This window comes from Orussus abietinus, unplaced genomic scaffold (genome assembly GCF_000612105.2).
Source record: "Orussus abietinus isolate OABI.00-Male unplaced genomic scaffold, Oabi_2.0 scaffold311, whole genome shotgun sequence".
Classification (NCBI taxonomy): Eukaryota; Metazoa; Arthropoda; class Insecta; order Hymenoptera; family Orussidae; genus Orussus; species Orussus abietinus.
Window position 1 is genome coordinate 62447 of NW_019394487.1, and position 18523 is coordinate 80969.

Here is an 18523-nt window from a genome sequence, read left to right on the forward strand (position 1 = left end):
TGTATCTGCGCTCGTTAAAAAGAAAACAGAAACTGATATTAAAACAATGCAATCGAGAATTTGTCACAAAGAAATGAGGAAACATTTACAAAAATGTATTGGACAAATTACATTTTTTTTTTTCTATTAGCACGTGGGTAATCTCGATTAAGTGAAACTGTTTCCTCGTCTTATCATTCAACGTTTCCTATGAGTTCCTGTTATCTGTTTCTTTCTCGGCTCACAATTGGACTGGAAATCAATTCATAAATTGATAAATCACTTAACAGTATTTAATAGAATCTCGAGTAAGAATTATTCCTATTAACCCTTAGTAGCACGAAATATTTGTCCTATATATTTTATTTATTATAGTGGAAAAATATGGAAAATACTGTCACAAACGATTGTAAGAGAATGCTGGCTCGTCACGGGGCTGACACGTGTCTTTAAAGCGAAAATTTAGTTGCAGCTAAACGTCACAGATGGCGACGTTCGTCCTAAAAAGTCGTCGGAATAATGATTTCACGGTATTTCGACAGTTTTACATCGATCTCTTCGCCATTACATTGCCGAAATTACATATGGAACGTTTCAGTTCGTATAATTCTCAACGTAGACTGTAAAAGACTTAAACGTAAATATAAATGTCGGTAACGGGACGCGCCAGCTTATGTTACTACTTTAGTACTCAAAACGGCATTACCACCAAAAAGGGCATACATGAATTTTAATTTATCGGCGCCTTTCATATCATCTTGAAAATATTTTGTGTCACTTAGAGAGTGAATGAAACAATGCCTCGAGATCTCCAGTCACTGCAGGAAACTACGGTGCCTAGATGGCGCTAATTCATTATCTACAGTATGAACGTCACACACTCTGATGATTATTATCGCGTTCCGGGAAATTTTCAACAGTTCATAACTAGAAGTCAAAAGTACGGTCATGGATAAAAGATAATAAGTAACGTCCAAGAAATGTACCATTTTCTTTTTATATTTCTAATTGTACATAGGAATACGTCACGTGGAAATATGTGATTTAATTTACGGGTGCGAATAGTGTACCAATAACATGATATATAACAAATATTATTCTAAAGGTACATTTAAATAATATAACGTCAAACGATTACCGTTCGGTAACATTATTACAAACTTGTTAACACATTCGCGACCGGCAAATATTTCCCGTTTCAAATACTGAGTATCGGCGAAAATAATGAAATTCTTAAACTGGTTGCCGCAAACTTGTATCGTGTATCGTCATGGACGTGAATTCACGTCAGCGGCGAGAATAATGATATGCTAAAACTGGTTGACGCAAACTTGTATCGTGTATCGTTATGGACGTGATTCACATCAGCGGCAATCAGGAATAAAATTTAAAACGACGTTAATTCACGTCATCGGCGACCAGGGATAGAACTTGAAGAGACGTGAATTCACGTCAGCGGCGAGAATAATGAAATACTGAAACTGGTTGCCGCAAATTTTTATCGTGTATCGTTATGGACGTGATTCACGTCAGCGGCAATCAGGAATAGAATTTAAAATGACGTGAATTCACGTCAGCGGCGAGAATAATGATATTCTAAAACTGGTTGCCGCAAACTTGTATCGTGTATCGTCATGGACGTGATTCACATCAGCGGCAATCAGGAATAAAATTTAAAACGACGTTAATTCACGTCATCGGCAACCAGGAATGGAACTTGAAAAGACGTTAATTCACGTCAGCGGCGAGAATAATGATATTCTAAAACTGGTTGCCGCAAACTTGTATCGTGTATCGTTATGGACGTGATTCACGTCACCGGCAATCAGGAATAGATTTTAAAACGACGTTAATTCACGTCATCGGCAATCAGGAACAGAACTTGAAAAGACGTGAATTCACATCAGCGGTCGCGAATGTGTTAACATCGCAGGGCAACTTGTTAGCAACTAACAGGAACGCCTTCCGTCAAAACGAACCCGCCAAAGCGTAGACTTTTCGTAAAAGTGTAGAAAGTGTGTAGGCAAAACGAAGAAACCTCTTATGTCCGCCGGTGTAGAAAAAGCGGAAAGAAAATGGCCGGTTAGTGGTCTCGCGGGAGTAGATTTCCCGATAAACCATCCCTGGCAGATGAGAGAGCGAGTTGAGTCCACTCTCTGGAAACTGGACTCAAGGCCTGGTTGACGACGATAAGGAACCGGAAGCAGATAGCGACCAATCGCATGCCCGCACGGCCGGAAGTAGTGTCGCCGTTGGAAGGAGCGCCAAAGGAGAGAAGCTTTTTCGGATCATTCGCGGCTAGCCTCGGTCACTCACAGATTATTTTGACCTGGACCATTCATCCCTGACCAGACTCCCATCCTCGTGGCAGCCTCTTAACTTCCATCCCTTATCGCGAGCCATAGTCCTCTATCACTCCGGAGGTCCTACACCTCTTGTACCGCGTATGTTTAAGTCAGACCTCTTTCGGTGAAGATAGAACAGCTATACTATTGCTGAATTTTTGTGCAGCTTACGTGACTCGAGTTATGTGCCCTGCGTGGAAGGACTTGGGGGATCGCAAGCTCTGAAAGACAATAAGGAAGAGGGAAGATGAAGTGCCCCGGAACGGTCCTCCTCGTCGCCCTAGGACTGGGACTTGTGCATGCCTGGGAGTTGACAAGTGAGCTCACATTTCTTCCATCGTTTATATATTTATTTTCGGCCCCTGGGAAACATTTAAGTAGCGGAAAATCTGGATTAATACATTCGCGACCGCGGACGTGGATTCACGTCATTTTAAATTCTATTCCTGATTGCCGATGACGTGAATTCACGTCATTTTTAATTATATTCCTGGTTGCCGCTGACGTGAATTCACGTCATTTTTAATTATATTCCTGATTGCCGCTGACGTGAATTCACGTCATTTTTAATTCTATTCCTGATTGCCCCTGACGTGAATTCACGTCCATAACGATACACGATAAAAATTTGCGGCAACCAGTTTCAGAGTTTCATTATTTTCGACGGTACTCAGTATTTGAAACGGAGAAAATTTGCCGGTCGCGAATGTGTTAAGGGGACGAAGAGTAATTTTAGTTCTAAGTGTGGCCAGATAAAAACGAAACCTCCATCAGAGCCGATGAAACAATGTGATTTGGAAATTTCATGTGGAGATTTTATAAATGCCGGTCAAAACTACATTTCTCGTATCTGTGCCGACGACGTTAACCCTATGAACACGGAGCCTTTTCGACGTATGGGCGAAATTCGTCTGACCGCGCAGGCAATATTGGACCAAATTGCCGCTGACGTGAATTCACGTCATTTTTAATTCTATTCCTGATTGCCGCTGACGTGAATCACGTCCATAACGATACGATACAAGTTTGCGACAACCAGTTTAAAAATTTCATTATTTTCGACGGCACTCAGTATTTGATACGGAAAAAAATTTGCCGGTCGCGAATGTGTTAAGGGGGCGAAGAATCATTTTAGTTCTAAGTGTGGCCAGATAAAAGCGATACCTCCATCGAGAGCCGATGAAATAATGTGATTTGGAAATTTCATGTGGAGATTTTATAAATGCCGAAGTCAAAACTACATTTTTCGTATCTGTGACTTCGATTAAATTCCTCCGTTTACTCTCAGTTGTAGGCATTTCAAGTTTATTTGACTGTGTGTCAGGTGCCGACGACGTAAACCTTATGAACTCGGAACCTTTTCGACGTATGGGCGAAATTCGTCTGACCGCGCAGGCAATATTGGACCAAACGTACGGTGACTATAGTCACCCGTCGTAGCGAAAGGGTTAAAGATGGCCGGTAACACGAGGCACCCTTGACTTCGCCCTACTTAGCAACCCTATTCTTTTCCCCGACGAGTATGGCGCGAGATTTGTCATTCTGTGAAATTTTACCGAAGTTTTGAAGAAATGTGACGAGGGAATATTTTATAAGTTATGCAACACGTGTATCCATGTCCGTCATAAATTAAGTGATTACAGTATTTTATTAAAAGGGATTAGTATAACTTGTGAGAAATATTGAAGAATCTACCCTAGTAGCCCAAAATATTTGTCCTATATTTTCTATATATTTAACGAATATCGTGCATTTTGTAAATATTTCGCAGACATTTGAAATATTTACAAAACGTTTACATTAGAATATTATCCCTGTAATATTTATATAATATCACCTCCATGTGTTTTCATAATATNTATTAGCTCCATGTGTTTTCGTAATATTTTTCTACCAGATATACAAAACATTTCGTTTCATTTTAATACAAGTATTTTTTAAATATTATCTGTCGAATACATCGTAACGTTTTAAAAATATTTAAAATCAACATCACACGTTTTGCTCCCATAATGAAATAGCGGAACGAAACTATTAGAAGAATTTCTCGTGTTTTTTGATACCAAGTGAAGTGTCCGACAATATTCGTGAAGTAAAAAATGTATTCTTATTATGTTCATAAGTTAAAAGATATAATTTCTGTATATGTGTATAAATTATTGAAACTAAATATGTCATTGAAATTTTCAAGAAATATTTCAAATATCTTCGAATGAAATCTTCAAGGAATCTTAAAAAATCCGTCGCTTGAGATATTTAGCAAAGATTACAAAGAAATATTTAGAAATTATTCTATGCTACTAGGGTATTTCAACACGGATATAAAAGTAGGAAAAAAATTGAACTTCTCAGTAACCGGAAATGCGTACTATCTCATTTAGCCGTGGACATTCTGCAAAATTCCATTCGATTATTCACTAGAACCTGATAATACGGAAGACGATAAAGCTTTAATGAGATAGGGAAACTATGAACCGACTCGGTTACTCATGCAAGGAATGTACTTCCTGTAAATACTGTTAATGAAATATATCCACCGAGAGCCTGTATTCATTACGAAGCCTCTTCGACGCCACTTTCATATCACCTTAACACTAAACGTACCGAGATTTAGTACACATCTATTTCTCTAGTAGCATAGAATAATTTCTAAATATTTGTTTGCAATCTTTGCTAAATATCTCAAGCGACAGAATTTTTAAGATTTCTTGTAGATTTCATTCGAAGATATCTGAAATATTTCTTGAAAATCTCAATGACATATTTAGTTTCAATAATTTATAAACGTGTATAGAAAATGAACATGATATAAAAATAATTTTTTAACTTCGCCCAGACCACAGAAAGTGATGTTTCAGTTATTAAGTAAACATATGCAATTTCAGCTCGCTGCCTTCCAGTCCGTCTGGCAAACCGAAATTAAGGCATCATCCGAAATATAGACACTTTCTTCTAGATCTACTCCGATCGGAACATCAGTAGCAACCCTGGTTGAAAGTGATGTTTCAATTATTAAGTAAATGCACGCATTTCAGCTCGCTGCTCTCCAGTTCGTCTGGCAAACCGAAATTAAGGCATCATCCGACATATTGACACTTTCTTTTAGATCTACTCCGATCGGAACATCAATAGCAACCCTGGTTGAAAGTGATGTTTCAATTGTTAAGTAAATATATGCAATTTCAGCTCGCGGCCCTCCAGTCCGGCTGGCAAACCGAAATTAAGGCATCATCCGACATATTGACACTCCGATCGGAACATCAATAGCAACCCTGGTTGAAAGTGATGTTTCAATTGTTAAGTAAATATATGCAATTTCAGCTCGCGGCCCTCCAGTCCGTCTGGCAAACCGAAATTAAGGCATCATCCGACATATTGACACATTCTTTTAGATCTACTCTGATCGGAACATCAGTAGCAACCCTGGTTAAAAGTGATGTTTCAGTTGTTAAGTAAACATATGCAATTTCAGCTCGCTGCCCTCCAGTCCGGCTGGCAAACGGAAATGAAGGCATCATCCGACATATTGACACTTTCTTTTAGATCTACTCCGATCGGAACATCAGTAACAACCCTGGTTGAAAGTGACGTTTCAATTGTTAAGTAAATATCTACAATTTCAGCTCGCTGCCCTCCAGTCCAGCTGGCAAACCGAAATTAAGGCATCATTCGACATATGGACACTTTTATCTACATCTACTCCGATCGGAACATCAATATCAACCCTGGTTAAAAATGATGTTTCAATTGTTAAGTAAATGCACGAATTTCAGCACGCTGCTTTCCAGTTCGGCTGGCAAACCGAAATTAAGGCATCATCCGAAATATGGACACTTTCTTCTACATCTACTCCAATCGGAACATCAGTAGCAACCCTGGTTAAAAGTGATGTTTCAATTGTTAAGTAAATATATGCAATTTCAGCTCGCTGCCCTCCAGTCCGGCTGGCAAACGGAAATGAAGGCATCATCCGACATATTGACACTTTCTTCTACATCTACTCCGATCGAAACATCAATAGCAACCCTGGTTAAAAGTGATGTTTCAATTGTTAAGTAAATATCTACAATTTCAGCTCGCTGCCCTCCAGTCCGGCTGGCAAACGGAAGACTGCGAAGTCGCGCCCGGGGCAGAGTCGTCCGATTCAGCTGCTTCGAAGGGTACACCCTCGTCGGTAACAAATACTCAACTTGCATCCGGGGACAGTGGGACACCCCAGCGCCGGTCTGCGTCAGTAAGTATGCCCCCAAGCCCCTTTTAATTACGATTAATTAGAAGGCCACAAAGCGAGCGCGCCCCTCTATAATAGTTGGGCGAGAAACGTATTCGGCGAGGCCGAATTACCGGAGCACGTACGTACCGAGACTTCCACGCGGGATTCGGTTTTCCTCCAGGAAATTCCCCGGAACATTTCCCCGGAAGCATTCCGTGCCAACGGACATGCATCCCCCAGGAATACCCTGAATTTACACGGTTCCTCCGCTAACGTAAACTTTCCGCTTCCGGATTCTTTCGTGGTCTTCGCCGGGGAGATAATCCTGAAGAATAACGCCGTAAAGAAGGGGTTATATCGTTTTAATCAAATTGCACTTGCTCCCGTGCGGAATCGGGATAATTACAAAAGAACAATGTACCTTAAAATAATATTCATTTTTCATACATTTAATAAAAAATATCACGCAATTTTATCCAAAATTATATAATTTTTTATTTTTTTTTGGTACTTGACAATAGTTAGATATTAAATGACAGACCAGACTTTCAATGAAATTATGTTATGTAGCATAAAAGTAACATGGAATTTAGATGTTTCTTATTATTTCCCCCTCATTAAGGTAACATGTTATATTAATGTTATATTAATGTTATAATTTCAGTTACCTTAAAATAATATTCATTTTTCATACATTTAATAAAAAATATCACGCAATTTTATTCAAAATTATATAATTTTTTGTTCCTTAAAATAATATTCATTTTTCATACATTTAATAAAAAATATCACGCAATTTTAGTACGGTGACTATAGTCACCCGTCGTAGCGAAAGGGTTAAAGATGGCCGGTAACACGAGGCACCCTTGACTTCGCCCTACTTAGCAACCCTATTCTTTTCCNGTTACGTAACTGTTAGGTTATTACATTGTAACAAACGTTATGTTATTTGTTAGTTTTAAGTTACGTAACTGTTAGGTTTGGTGTTCTGTGGGAATGCTGCTTAACGTGTTAAAGCTGCGATTAGTCCTAATCTAAAATTCTTTTGCAGACGCTCTATGTTCACCCTTGGCAACCCCTGAACACGCTTTGGTGGCTTCGAAATTCAACGGCGCCGTGTTAATGTATTTCTGCGAACCGGGTTACACCCTGGTCGGAGGTACTGAGATTTACTGCGATGGTCGACAGTGGAATAACACGGCTCCATATTGTAGAGGTATACCAAATTAATCAATTTCGACGCCCTAAATCACTAACCAGTACCACCGCGGACTTTATTATTGTAGTTTTCATGCTTTAACGGCGTTCGCCATCAAAGTGGGGACGATAACTTCCACCGCTAGATGGCATTAGGTTTGTTCGCTTTGCCTACAGTTTTTACACTTTTACGAAAAGTCGTTTTCCGAGTCGTTCTCAAAGTCTAATTCTGAGTATGGTTACATCCTTTGTTAATTTACGGCTCTCTGGTAATTAAGAAAACAAGAGATCTCTGTTCCCTTCTAACTGTGCGTAAAATGTTGATATGAAAATTCGATTAAGCGATTTCCTTCGTGCGACGACGCTGCATTCACGTGATTTGATAAGTTACAAGCGACACGTGTCTATGTCGGGAATACGTCACCGTGAGGAATTTAATTGCACGCATATTTCATCGTAAACGTGTTTAAACTGTCCGCAATCGTGCACTTGACTAATTGGAGAGCTGATAAAAAATTAGAGTTCAGGTACAGGATATTGCATCATCTTGAAACTCCTTCTCGATGAGACTGTGGCGCCATCCTGTAACCGTAGACGGAACTAAACTGCTGCATTCTCCTCGATAATCAATATGCATAATTTATTCATTGATAATAACGATTATACATAATTAAATGTAATCAGGGCGTCTATTACGTATCTTTGACGAGAAAGCTCACTTCTCGCACTTTCATCTCACGCGGGTTTATGAACCTAATTATGTATCCCCAGAGTGAAATTGCGAAATCTCTACAGGGTGTAGCAGAACTGGTAGTCATGGTTTATAAACCAGTTTATACAACGCTATCCTTGTTGAAAAAGGAGTCGAAAAGCCCTGTACTATTTTTTCCTTCAGTGCATAAATTCCCTGTAATAACTAATTGAAGCACAGCCAATCGCGTTCCCGAACGGGACGCGGTTTTTGTACTTTTTATTGAATTTCAATATTGTGGATAAGTATGGTACTCAATACTTCTTTAATTTTTTGTCAATTATACTTTTTCTATGCGGTGGAATCGAAACCAAAGATTCCTCTTATGTGGCTGAGATTATGTCACATTTGACCTACAAAAGTAATGAGGTATGTTGTAGACTTAATTGTTAAATTAGTCATTATTATTAAAAAAGATGTACCGCTAAAATCTTAATCACATAAGAGGAATCGTTAGACATGTTACATGATATGTCGCACATGTCATGTAATATAATCTTTGAAGAGTCCGTAAATAAAATTGACTAACCCTGAAAATTTAGGTTTCAAGATAACACAAAAAAAATGTGACTTGATGCTCAGAGACCACTGTCTTTCGTGGCACTGAATCAAATTTTCTTCATATAAATTACTTAACTTTAACATTAGTCACTAGCTTTAATGTCTTAATTAAATTTACTAATGAATAATGTCAATGAGTAAATTTAAGTGAAAATTTGTCTTGCTGCTAAGAGAAACAATGGCGTAATTTGCTCATCGATAAAAAGTGTCACAGTTACATGAAAAGGTTCTTGCTTTGTGCTATAATTTTTCCAACTATTATTATATCACTGTAATAGAAATTCATAGTATAAGAATTTGGGTACAAAGTAAATGTATCAAAACCATACTATAAAGTTATCGGAGTACCATTAACTTCCCTAATAGGGATTGAATTTTATATCTATACTTCAAAGTAACAACACAAGTCTAGTACTCCTTTTCAAATTGAATATGTTACTTTCTTTCGATACTATGTAACTAATTACAAATCGTACGAATGGTACTAGTTGTACAAATTCCTAACATAGTCCACATTTGAGGTCTTCAGAGTTCATTACTTCTTATATCGGATGTTCTTTCGAATGTTTGTTCTCTTTTATAGTTGTTTTTTATTCCTTGTGCTTTATCTGTAACAAAATAATTTCATACAAAGTATCGATCGAACAAAATAATTTTACTCTTACTATACTAGATTTTTATCCTCCACTTCAAAAGAAGAAAACTTATCTGACAATATATATAAACTCCAACGATGTACTCGAATTTTCTCTTCCTTTAAGATCGGAAACACAGCCCATTTGACCGTAATTATTTATTAATTGATGAGGTATAACCATAACTTGTTGCAGAACCTAGTAACACGAAACATTTAACTAGTTTTTTACTTTCATTTCGTTTTAGAACATTTTAAATATACTTCTAACCTATTTGCATATAATCTATCGAACATATCATGCGTGCTACTTATTACCTTATTTATTTTTATTAGAGGAGAATTTCTGATACACTTAGGCCCGGTTCCACAACACGAGTTAACCGGAGTTTAATTGGTTTACAGCAAATCGCTGAAATATGTAGTAAATTGGAACGCTCGCCATACTTAAGAATCCACGGCCTACGTCTCCATCGTGCTTAAAATCCGGGATTTATTGAATTCGGATCCAGTAAATCCGAATTTATGGGTCGGTCCAGACGCTCAGGATCGAATTTGAGTATTTATTAATACGATGGGGACATGCGATTAACTGGATCCGGATCTGATAAATCCCGGATTTAAGACGACGATGAAGACGTAGTCACGACAAGCTTGTTCCAGAGAGATACAGATTTGGATGTATTTGCATCCTTGTCGCACAATGTTCAGTAAGCATTAATCCGAGAAAGATGAAATGATGGATATCTTTCTGTCACAGTTCTATTCCCAGATTACCCAATGCGTGCGTACTATTTGTACCGGCAACAAGAGAAGTAATTATCATTCACTATTAGCATTGTGCACTGGTATAGCGACAAATTTAATTTGTAATTAGAATGTACAAAAGCGGACTACACAAGCGAGCGTTACAGTTTACTGTATACTTTAATTCAGCCAGTTTAAACTGGGTGTAAACCACATAAGCTTTGGTTAACTGGTTTACAGTAGGTTGACGCAGGTATAAACTAGTTAATCGGAGGTTAAGTGTTACACAACAGGTTTAAACCGCGTATCAACCAGTTAAACTTGACGATTCAAATGATTTGAACTGTATTGTTGGTGCAACCTCTCGATACTTAATTGAAAACTTCTAATTTGTTATAAGGTTAAACTTCTAACCGTATACTGATTTAAGGTATATGTTTATCGTTACGTATATAATTCAAATTTGAATTTCCCTCCAAATAAATTTCGAATACTTCTTCGCGGGCATTCTATTTCCTTGGTGGCGCATAACGGTCAATTTTGAAAAAATGAATTACAAAGACTTGTAGGGTCATTATAGCTCTCATCTAAATAATATTAAACGAACTTCTAACCATATACTGATTTAAGGTATATGTTTATCGTTACGTATATAATTCAAATTTGAATTTCCCTCCAAGTACATTTCGAAAACTTCTTCGCAGGCATTAAATTTCCTCGGTGGCGCATAACGTTCAATTTTGAAAAAACGAAATTACAAAGACTTGTAGCGTCATTATAGCTCTCATCTAAATAATATTAAACGAACTTCTAACCATATACTGATTTAAGGTATATGTTTATCGTTACGTATATAATTCAAATTTGAATTTCCCTCCAAATACATTTCGAATACTTTTTCGCGGGCATTCAATTTCGTGGCGCATAACGGTCAATTTAAAAAAAAAACGATTACAAAGACTAGTAGGGTCATTATAGCTCTCATCTAAATAATATTAAACGTTCATTCTCAGAACATTGAGATGTTAAGTTGTAAAGAATTGTATACTGTACTAAAGCTAATTATTTAAATAGATACCAGCGCGGTGGCACCGACGGAGTGCGATTTCGAGAAGACAGATTTGTGCTGGTGGGAACAAGATCCAAAGCACGACTTCGACTGGAAAAGACACAATTTCGAGACACCTAGTGCTCACATTGGAACTGGTCCCACATACGACCACACACTCGGTGCCGGAAACGATGGTATAATATAAGCCCACAATGCATTTCCAAATTCTCAGCGTTAGTCTAAAATAATAATACTGGTAACAATGTCCAGGTCATTACTTATACATCGAGGCGTCGGGTCGACTGGAGAACGACACTGCGAGGATAATCTCACCAATTTACAACCACGTACTTACAAACGGAGGATGCTTCACATTTTGGTAACGAACAACAAATTTATTCATAGCATATAATACTTTATTTCCGTCATTGATGTAAACGAGAACTAAAATACGTGCGTATTTATTTTAATTAAATGCGGATTTATGCTCCTCTAACAGTGAGCGATTCAGGTTAAATTAATTGCGATTTTTGTGCGTACATTGCAACCGATGTTATAAACAAATTCACATATGAGTAAGGTTTTCGTTTCATCGCGTCGAGAAGAAAATCAGCGTTAATGTCTAAATTTTCATGAAATTATGCGAATGTCGGTTGGGAAGGTGCAAAGTTTCGGTAAAATCTAGCACGTTTATTTATATTATATTTAAATTAATTATCCAAAAATTCAGTATTTTTTACCACGTCATTGTTGGACAATTTGTACAGAATGGCGTGAGTTTTACGAAACAGGCATGCAACTCTTTGGCTTCTTGATTAAAAATCTTGGATATTGAATTTAATTAATTTATACAGTTATGTGAATTGTCTTGAAAGGCTTCTCGTATAATTTTAACGCGATCAATTTATTACAGGTACCACATGTACGGATCCACAATTGGCGCTCTTCGGGTTTATTTTAAACCGGAAACTGAAAGTACACCACGTTTGATGTTTTCTAAAGAGGGAAATCAGGGTAACCGATGGTTGCAAGGCATGTTTTATTTGCCTCCAACTCGCCAAAATTTCCAGGTAAATATCGCAAATATCGTAAATAATTATAATAAATGTCATATTACATGTTACAAACGTTATGTAACGGTTACATTATTGTTACGGAACTGTGTTTGGTGGACAGGTATTTTGAATTTTATTAAATTGTTCTTTATTCGTAGATCATCATCGAGGGTGTACGGGGTTCCAGTTACGTCAGCGATATTGCCGTGGATGATGTCGCCATTTTGTCCCAAAGTAGCTGTAAGAAGATACACGAAAACATGACGTCGGAAATCGATGATGGTCAGTATTAATCATAAGTAAAAGATTTTTTAATCTAGTCATCAATGTTTAAGAAGACCCAATACTCTGACTAAGGTAACTTCGGGTAATAAGGCCCATGTGAGGGAGCAATATTTCACCATATAGTAAAAGTGAATTGTTTGTGGCTCCCTCTGCCAACTAGTAGGACAAAGAAGTGTCCATTGGGGGTATTGTCGGAGCTGTGGACGGGTCCATGGTAAACCTAGAATGATAAGATATATTTCCGAGGGAAGTTTATCAAATTTGGTTGCAGCGTTCAAGCTGTTTGTCTCAAAGTTTTGTGAAGTACTGCTGTGTCTAACGGGTAAGTAGGACTTTATACTTTTCTCTACATCCTGTCGTATGAGTTTTGTTGAAGAGCTTTGTTGTTTTAAAAATGATAACTTGGGTATGTAAATTGCACCGAACGGATAATAAGGCCCGGCATAGGGCAACATGCGCAACCAAAGATCATTCTCAAAAAGGACATGAAACTGTAACCAGTTGCAGTAAATACAACGTCGCAACAAAAATTGAGCGAAGTACCTTAAAAAAACGAAGCCTGGCACCTCAAAGAAGACCGAGAACTGGAACCGCTGTCTTTATCAAGAAAATAGGGTTGCTGACATGCGGCAACGTGTCCTGGGCAAGAAATGGCTTTATGAAGAATGCCGAAGACAATATTTGAGGATCTTGATGACATAATTTGCGCTAACTGTGCAAATTAATGTGCATTCTCCCATCGATTTCCATGGGCCTTGTTACCTACACGTTCTGGAAACAAAGCCCAGGAGCCCCATCCTGCCTTTCTTTTTTAATTACGTATTTGTTTAAAATTATATTTTCTTTTCATAGTTTGTACCTGAAATAAACATTGTTCGTGTCGCCTCTGCTCATTTCTCCTTCCCAAAAGCGTTTATATTTTAGTTCTTACAGGCCTTTCAAATAATGGTGGGCCTTATTACCCAAAGTTACCTTACTAACAAAAATTCTTCTTATGGATGTAACATAATAGTTATGATGTCTGGTTTTGCCAAAACGGTATTCGAAAGTACCGTGCTGTACAAAGATCACCTGTGCATAAGTATTTACGTACTGAAGGTAATTCGAAAACTGAAAAAATCACGCTCCACGAAAAAATGATTAATTCACTTGTTTACTCCTTTCTTATCACGCCTGTATCACTACAGAGCATTGCGTCGGATGGGATTTACCAGTATAATTGTAATCATTAATATAATGGTTCATATGTTTTCCAGAAATAAGACCTACAAAGATTATGTAGTTAAATGCTTTGTAGGAAAGCGGGTGAAGTGTTGAAAGTATGATTGTCGGGAAACAGTATTACTTAAATCTCTGTTTTTATTTGCCTTTGCGAAATTCCGGATAACCGGGTCGTCGAAAATATGCAAATCCGTTCAGCCGATAATAACGATTACATCGGAATGGCCGGCTATCGGGTCGCGTCCACTGTCGTTATTAATTATTATCCGCAAATTCTTTCATCGCATCCAGGTTCGATTACGTATGTAAATCCCAAGGTAAGAGGATTTTACACTTCGCTCTCCCCGAAATTCATCAAATCCCTAGATAGATGGATTAGAACATGCGAGGGATGGATTTATCGGGAAGGGAAGTCGGATTGGAGGTTCTCGCAATCTCAGAATCGGAAATGCAATCCGCGGGAAAGTTTACCACTAACAAGCTTCGCGTAATTAACGTTGCTCCTTCCAAATTATGGGAGCGTCATCCAAGACTTGGCAATTAGTCCGCATTAATCATTCACTTATGGACACGCCAGACTAGTTTGTACAACATATTACAGAAGCTAGGCAACGTCAAAGTTCCAAATCACAAATTTTCCCCCAAATCCCTGTAAATATCGTTAATCGTCATCGTTGATGATGAATTTAGAAAACTAGAAAGACACCTCGTGTAACCTAACATCTTTCATACATACTTAATGTTTATATCTAAATTCCAACTTGGTAAAACTGTTCATTTCGTCCATACTCTGATTTTTTTTTTTATTTACTTCCTCTTTCGCTTGTGACCATATATCATGATTTTTAACCATTATGTAAATTATGATATACCAGGCACTATATGAAGTATAATATACTTATAGTGGACGTACGAATTAAGAAATAAGTATAGAAAACTGACATAGATATCTTATATACATTCAATAAACATTTATATACGGATAATATACGGATATTCCACTTCGTGAGATGCTTAAAGGTGGTGTTGAAATAAAAGTATCGATGCCACGTTTATACAGTAAATTGTGAATACTAAGACCATACATCATGATTTTTAACCACTATGTAAATTATGATGCATTACCAGGCACCGTATGAAATATAATATACTTATAGTGGACGTACAAATTAGGACAAGTATAGAAAACTTACATAGATATCTTATAAACATTCAATAAACTTTTATATACGGATAATATACGGATATTCCACTTCATGAGGTGCCTGAAAGGTAGTGTTGAAATAAAAGTATCGATGCCACGATTATACAGTAAATTGTGAAAACTAAGACCATACATCATGATTTTTAACCACTATGTAAATTATGATGCATTACCAGGCACCGTATAAAGTATAATATACGGATATTCCACTTCATGAGGTGCTTGAAAGGTAGTGTTGAAATAAAAGTATCGATGCAACGCTTATACATTTATGAATTATTTTGGGTTACATTGCAATCATTCCTGTGAACCATATGTCTGCATATACTTTTTTTTCTTTCCTTCAGATCAAACCGAAATTAATAATGCCATGCAGAGCTGTCGAGGGAGATGCGGAGCTTCTTTCGAAAACTCGGCAATGGTTACTCCATCTACTGCCTGCCAATGTACACCAGACTGTGCAGAAAGCTCAACATGCTGTCCTGATTTCGCAGAATATTGTATTTTAGGTAAGTCGCTTTTTCATCTGTGTCAAATGTGTGGGACACAAGCATTACCATTATATGAGCCGCTCAGTGCACACATCGACTAACTCCACTTTTTGAAAAATCTTAAATTTAGGTGTCAAAGCACTTGGTATAGTCATAACTTTTTATATTTATAATATCTTTCCTGATTAATAGAGATTAACACCATTAAACGGCAAAATTTTGTTGGGCATTGAATAATAAGTAATTTATTTCGTTACAAATATGTGCTGGATATACACGGTAATATCAGGACAGTAACATAATGTAAGATAAGAGTACCAAAGTTACGCTACATTTATATAGATACGATAGTAACAAATGTTATGTAACCTGTTAGCTCCATGTCACATAACTGTTAAGTTATTACATTGTAACAAACGTTATGTTAATTGTTAGTTTTAAGTTACGTAACTGTTAGGTTATTACATTGTAACAAACGTTATGTTATTTGTTAGTTTTAAGTTACGTAACTGTTAGGTTATTACATTGTAACAAACGTTATGTTATTTGTTAGTTTTAAGTTACGTAACTGTTAGGTTATTACATTATAACAAAAGTTATGTTATTTGTTTGTTTTAAGTTACGTAACTGTTAGGTTATTACATTGTAACAAAAGTTATGTTATTTGTTAGTTTTAAGTTACGTAACTGTTAGGTTTGGTGTTCAGTGGGATAGAGTGTTCGGTGGGCAGTGGGTCTGTATTTTTAATTGTTATCGTTCGTCAAAATGATATTTATCGTCCGACTTCATTAATTTTACAGACGTGACGAATTTTTCGGACGAAGCCGCAGAAGGAACCACCGGGATGTTCGTAGGGACTCTTCAAGATTGGACCGTGGAACCTACGGAAAGTCCAAAATCACAAACGGTTCGAATTCAAGATCCTGTAAATCCGAAATACGTCCCTGGACATATAATTCCGACGAATCCGGCTGACGATCTCGAACCAAACCCGTCCAAAATCCCAGAACAAGCGGAAGTGTTTCCGGAAAGACCGCCCGATATTGCTGACAATGCAACGCAATCGACTTCGACAATGAGAACAATACTCGTTGGACCAACGGCATCATCGACGACGAGTACAACTTTAACCACAAAAACGACAAAGGCAGTAATCGACAAAGGCACTACTACCGTATCAAAATTATCAATGCGGAGCACAACAATGTCAAAAATGACTACAATGTCGGAAACCACGAGAAGCAACGAAGTCGGAAGTCCAACTGGTTGGTATTTCTTATTAAGTAGCTTTGTTAACAGCTCTTTCGGAGAACGATTAGCAATGGAGAATTTTTATTGCAATTTCTTTTGCAGATTTTCATGCCCTAAAAATCGAGAATTCACAACTGCAACATGGAACGACACTAGGATTGCCAGGAATAATCGGCATGCTGATCGGTATTCTTGGCGGGGTCTTTATAGTAACGGTCTCGGCAATTGCGATTTTTAAAAAACGGAAAAGTTACAAACGAGGTGCCGGGGGATCGGCACTTTCGGAAGACAGCGACGTCCGATTTTTGACTTCTGACGAAGTCTTGGATTTTAATCTGGCGAAGCCTATCGACTACGAGGATCTTTAAAAGTAGTGTTGGACAGATCCAATCGTGAATCTTAGCGGTAATTATAATTTATCAGCATTTTTTATATGTAAACAATTAGCTGTAGTTTTAGTAGAATCTGTAAATAACGCAGGTAAACGTCGGTCGTTTTTATCCTACAAAATGCATTTTAATTGCAATATCAAGTTTAAAACAAGTTCAAGAAAATTTGAAAAATTCAGCACGATAGTGCTATGTAAAATGCTTTATATTTTGAAGTTCAGATATTTTTAATTTTTCCATTTTATTCCGATTTTAATCTTTTATTCGGATTTTAATCTGGCGATGCCTATCGACTACGAGGATCTTTAAAAGTAGTGTTGGACAGATCCAATCGTGAATCTTAGCGGTAATTATAATTTATCAGCATTTTTTATACGTAAACAATTAGCTATAGTTTTAGTAGAATCTGTAAATAACGCAGGTAAACGTCTATGTAATATAAAAACGAACGTCGGCAACGTAGGTATTTAGAAAAATCCACTTTACCGACGACGATCAAGTTCCTCGGCGTGTTTCACTTGCAGAGAAACTGTTTGTTACAGCTAGTCACAATCACTGAGCGAAGGAAATGCTCAATACCTGAAACATGCCAAATAGAGGCTGCAGAACGGAATCCAGTTGGTCAGTTTTCGAGGATGGGTATTTTTCATCACTACCGTGTGTACTCTTCGACCGATTGTGTTAAAAAAGACCAGAGTTTGCTTCCTCAAGGCATTAAATTTACCAAGTTACTAAGGATGACCCTTTACCTTTCTCGTAAACACTTTCATCAGCAAACAGAAGTACGAAGTTCCATGAAGTATTTTGCAATCTATGGACATCGAACGTTTAGTTAACTAGATATGTAGATAATAATTTGGAAATAAGGCTAAGGTGTAATGCATTGGTTGCATGTTAAATGTAGAATAAATAGACGCGAAGTTTGCTTTCGTGTAAGAGAAATTGATTTCCTAACCTCAAAGACGCCGCACAGCAACTGTTGCCGACGCGATGGAGGCTACCCGCTAATTGCTGGGTTACTTGGAAAACCTGCGATCTTTGGGTTCTGAAAACCTTCACCTCAGGTAGAACATTTGCTTGGCTGAAGAATTAGCCGGAATTTCCGAAGCCGTGCCGAAGAAAAAGAACCAGTGGCGACCCACGGTGGGG

At 37.5% G+C, this 18523-nt stretch overlaps 1 protein-coding gene across 4 annotated transcripts; it reads left to right on the forward strand.

Annotated features, from left to right (window-relative positions):
• Nucleotides 1-60: 60 nt before the first annotated feature.
• On the forward strand, nucleotides 61-18300 carry LOC105700650. 4 transcript variants are annotated; one of them, XM_023432514.1, is made up of 12 exons: nucleotides 61-1084; nucleotides 2491-2641; nucleotides 6400-6558; nucleotides 7589-7753; nucleotides 11502-11672; nucleotides 11749-11857; nucleotides 12392-12548; nucleotides 12692-12815; nucleotides 15591-15752; nucleotides 16535-16999; nucleotides 17088-17390; nucleotides 17917-18300. In XM_023432514.1, exons 2-11 carry the CDS (start codon nucleotides 2572-2574, stop codon nucleotides 17351-17353), a joined length of 1848 nt encoding a protein of 615 aa, XP_023288282.1. In that variant the 5' UTR covers nucleotides 61-1084; nucleotides 2491-2571; the 3' UTR covers nucleotides 17354-17390; nucleotides 17917-18300. The 4 variants fall into 4 exon arrangements, with proteins under 4 accessions (XP_023288282.1, XP_023288280.1, XP_023288281.1 ...); XM_023432512.1 differs by lacking the exon at nucleotides 61-1084 and adding an exon at nucleotides 17700-17720 and having other exon boundaries at nucleotides 1904-2641; nucleotides 17088-17369; XM_023432513.1 differs by lacking the exon at nucleotides 61-1084 and adding an exon at nucleotides 1905-2423.
• Nucleotides 18301-18523: the final 223 nt, after the last annotated feature.

What these genes read in the sequence shown, in the direction of transcription:
- LOC105700650 (XM_023432514.1), top strand. Translation starts at nt 2,572, where the DNA reads ATGAAGTGCCCCGGAACGGTCCTCCTCGTCGCCCTAGGACTGGGACTT. An exon ending in GCATGCCTGGGAGTTGACAA is followed by an intron (nt 2,642 to 6,399) that starts GTGAGCTCACAT and finishes CTACAATTTCAG; the next exon opens with CTCGCTGCCCTCCAGTCCGG. An exon ending in GACGTCGGAAATCGATGATG is followed by an intron (nt 12,816 to 15,590) that starts GTCAGTATTAAT and finishes TCTTTCCTTCAG; the next exon opens with ATCAAACCGAAATTAATAAT.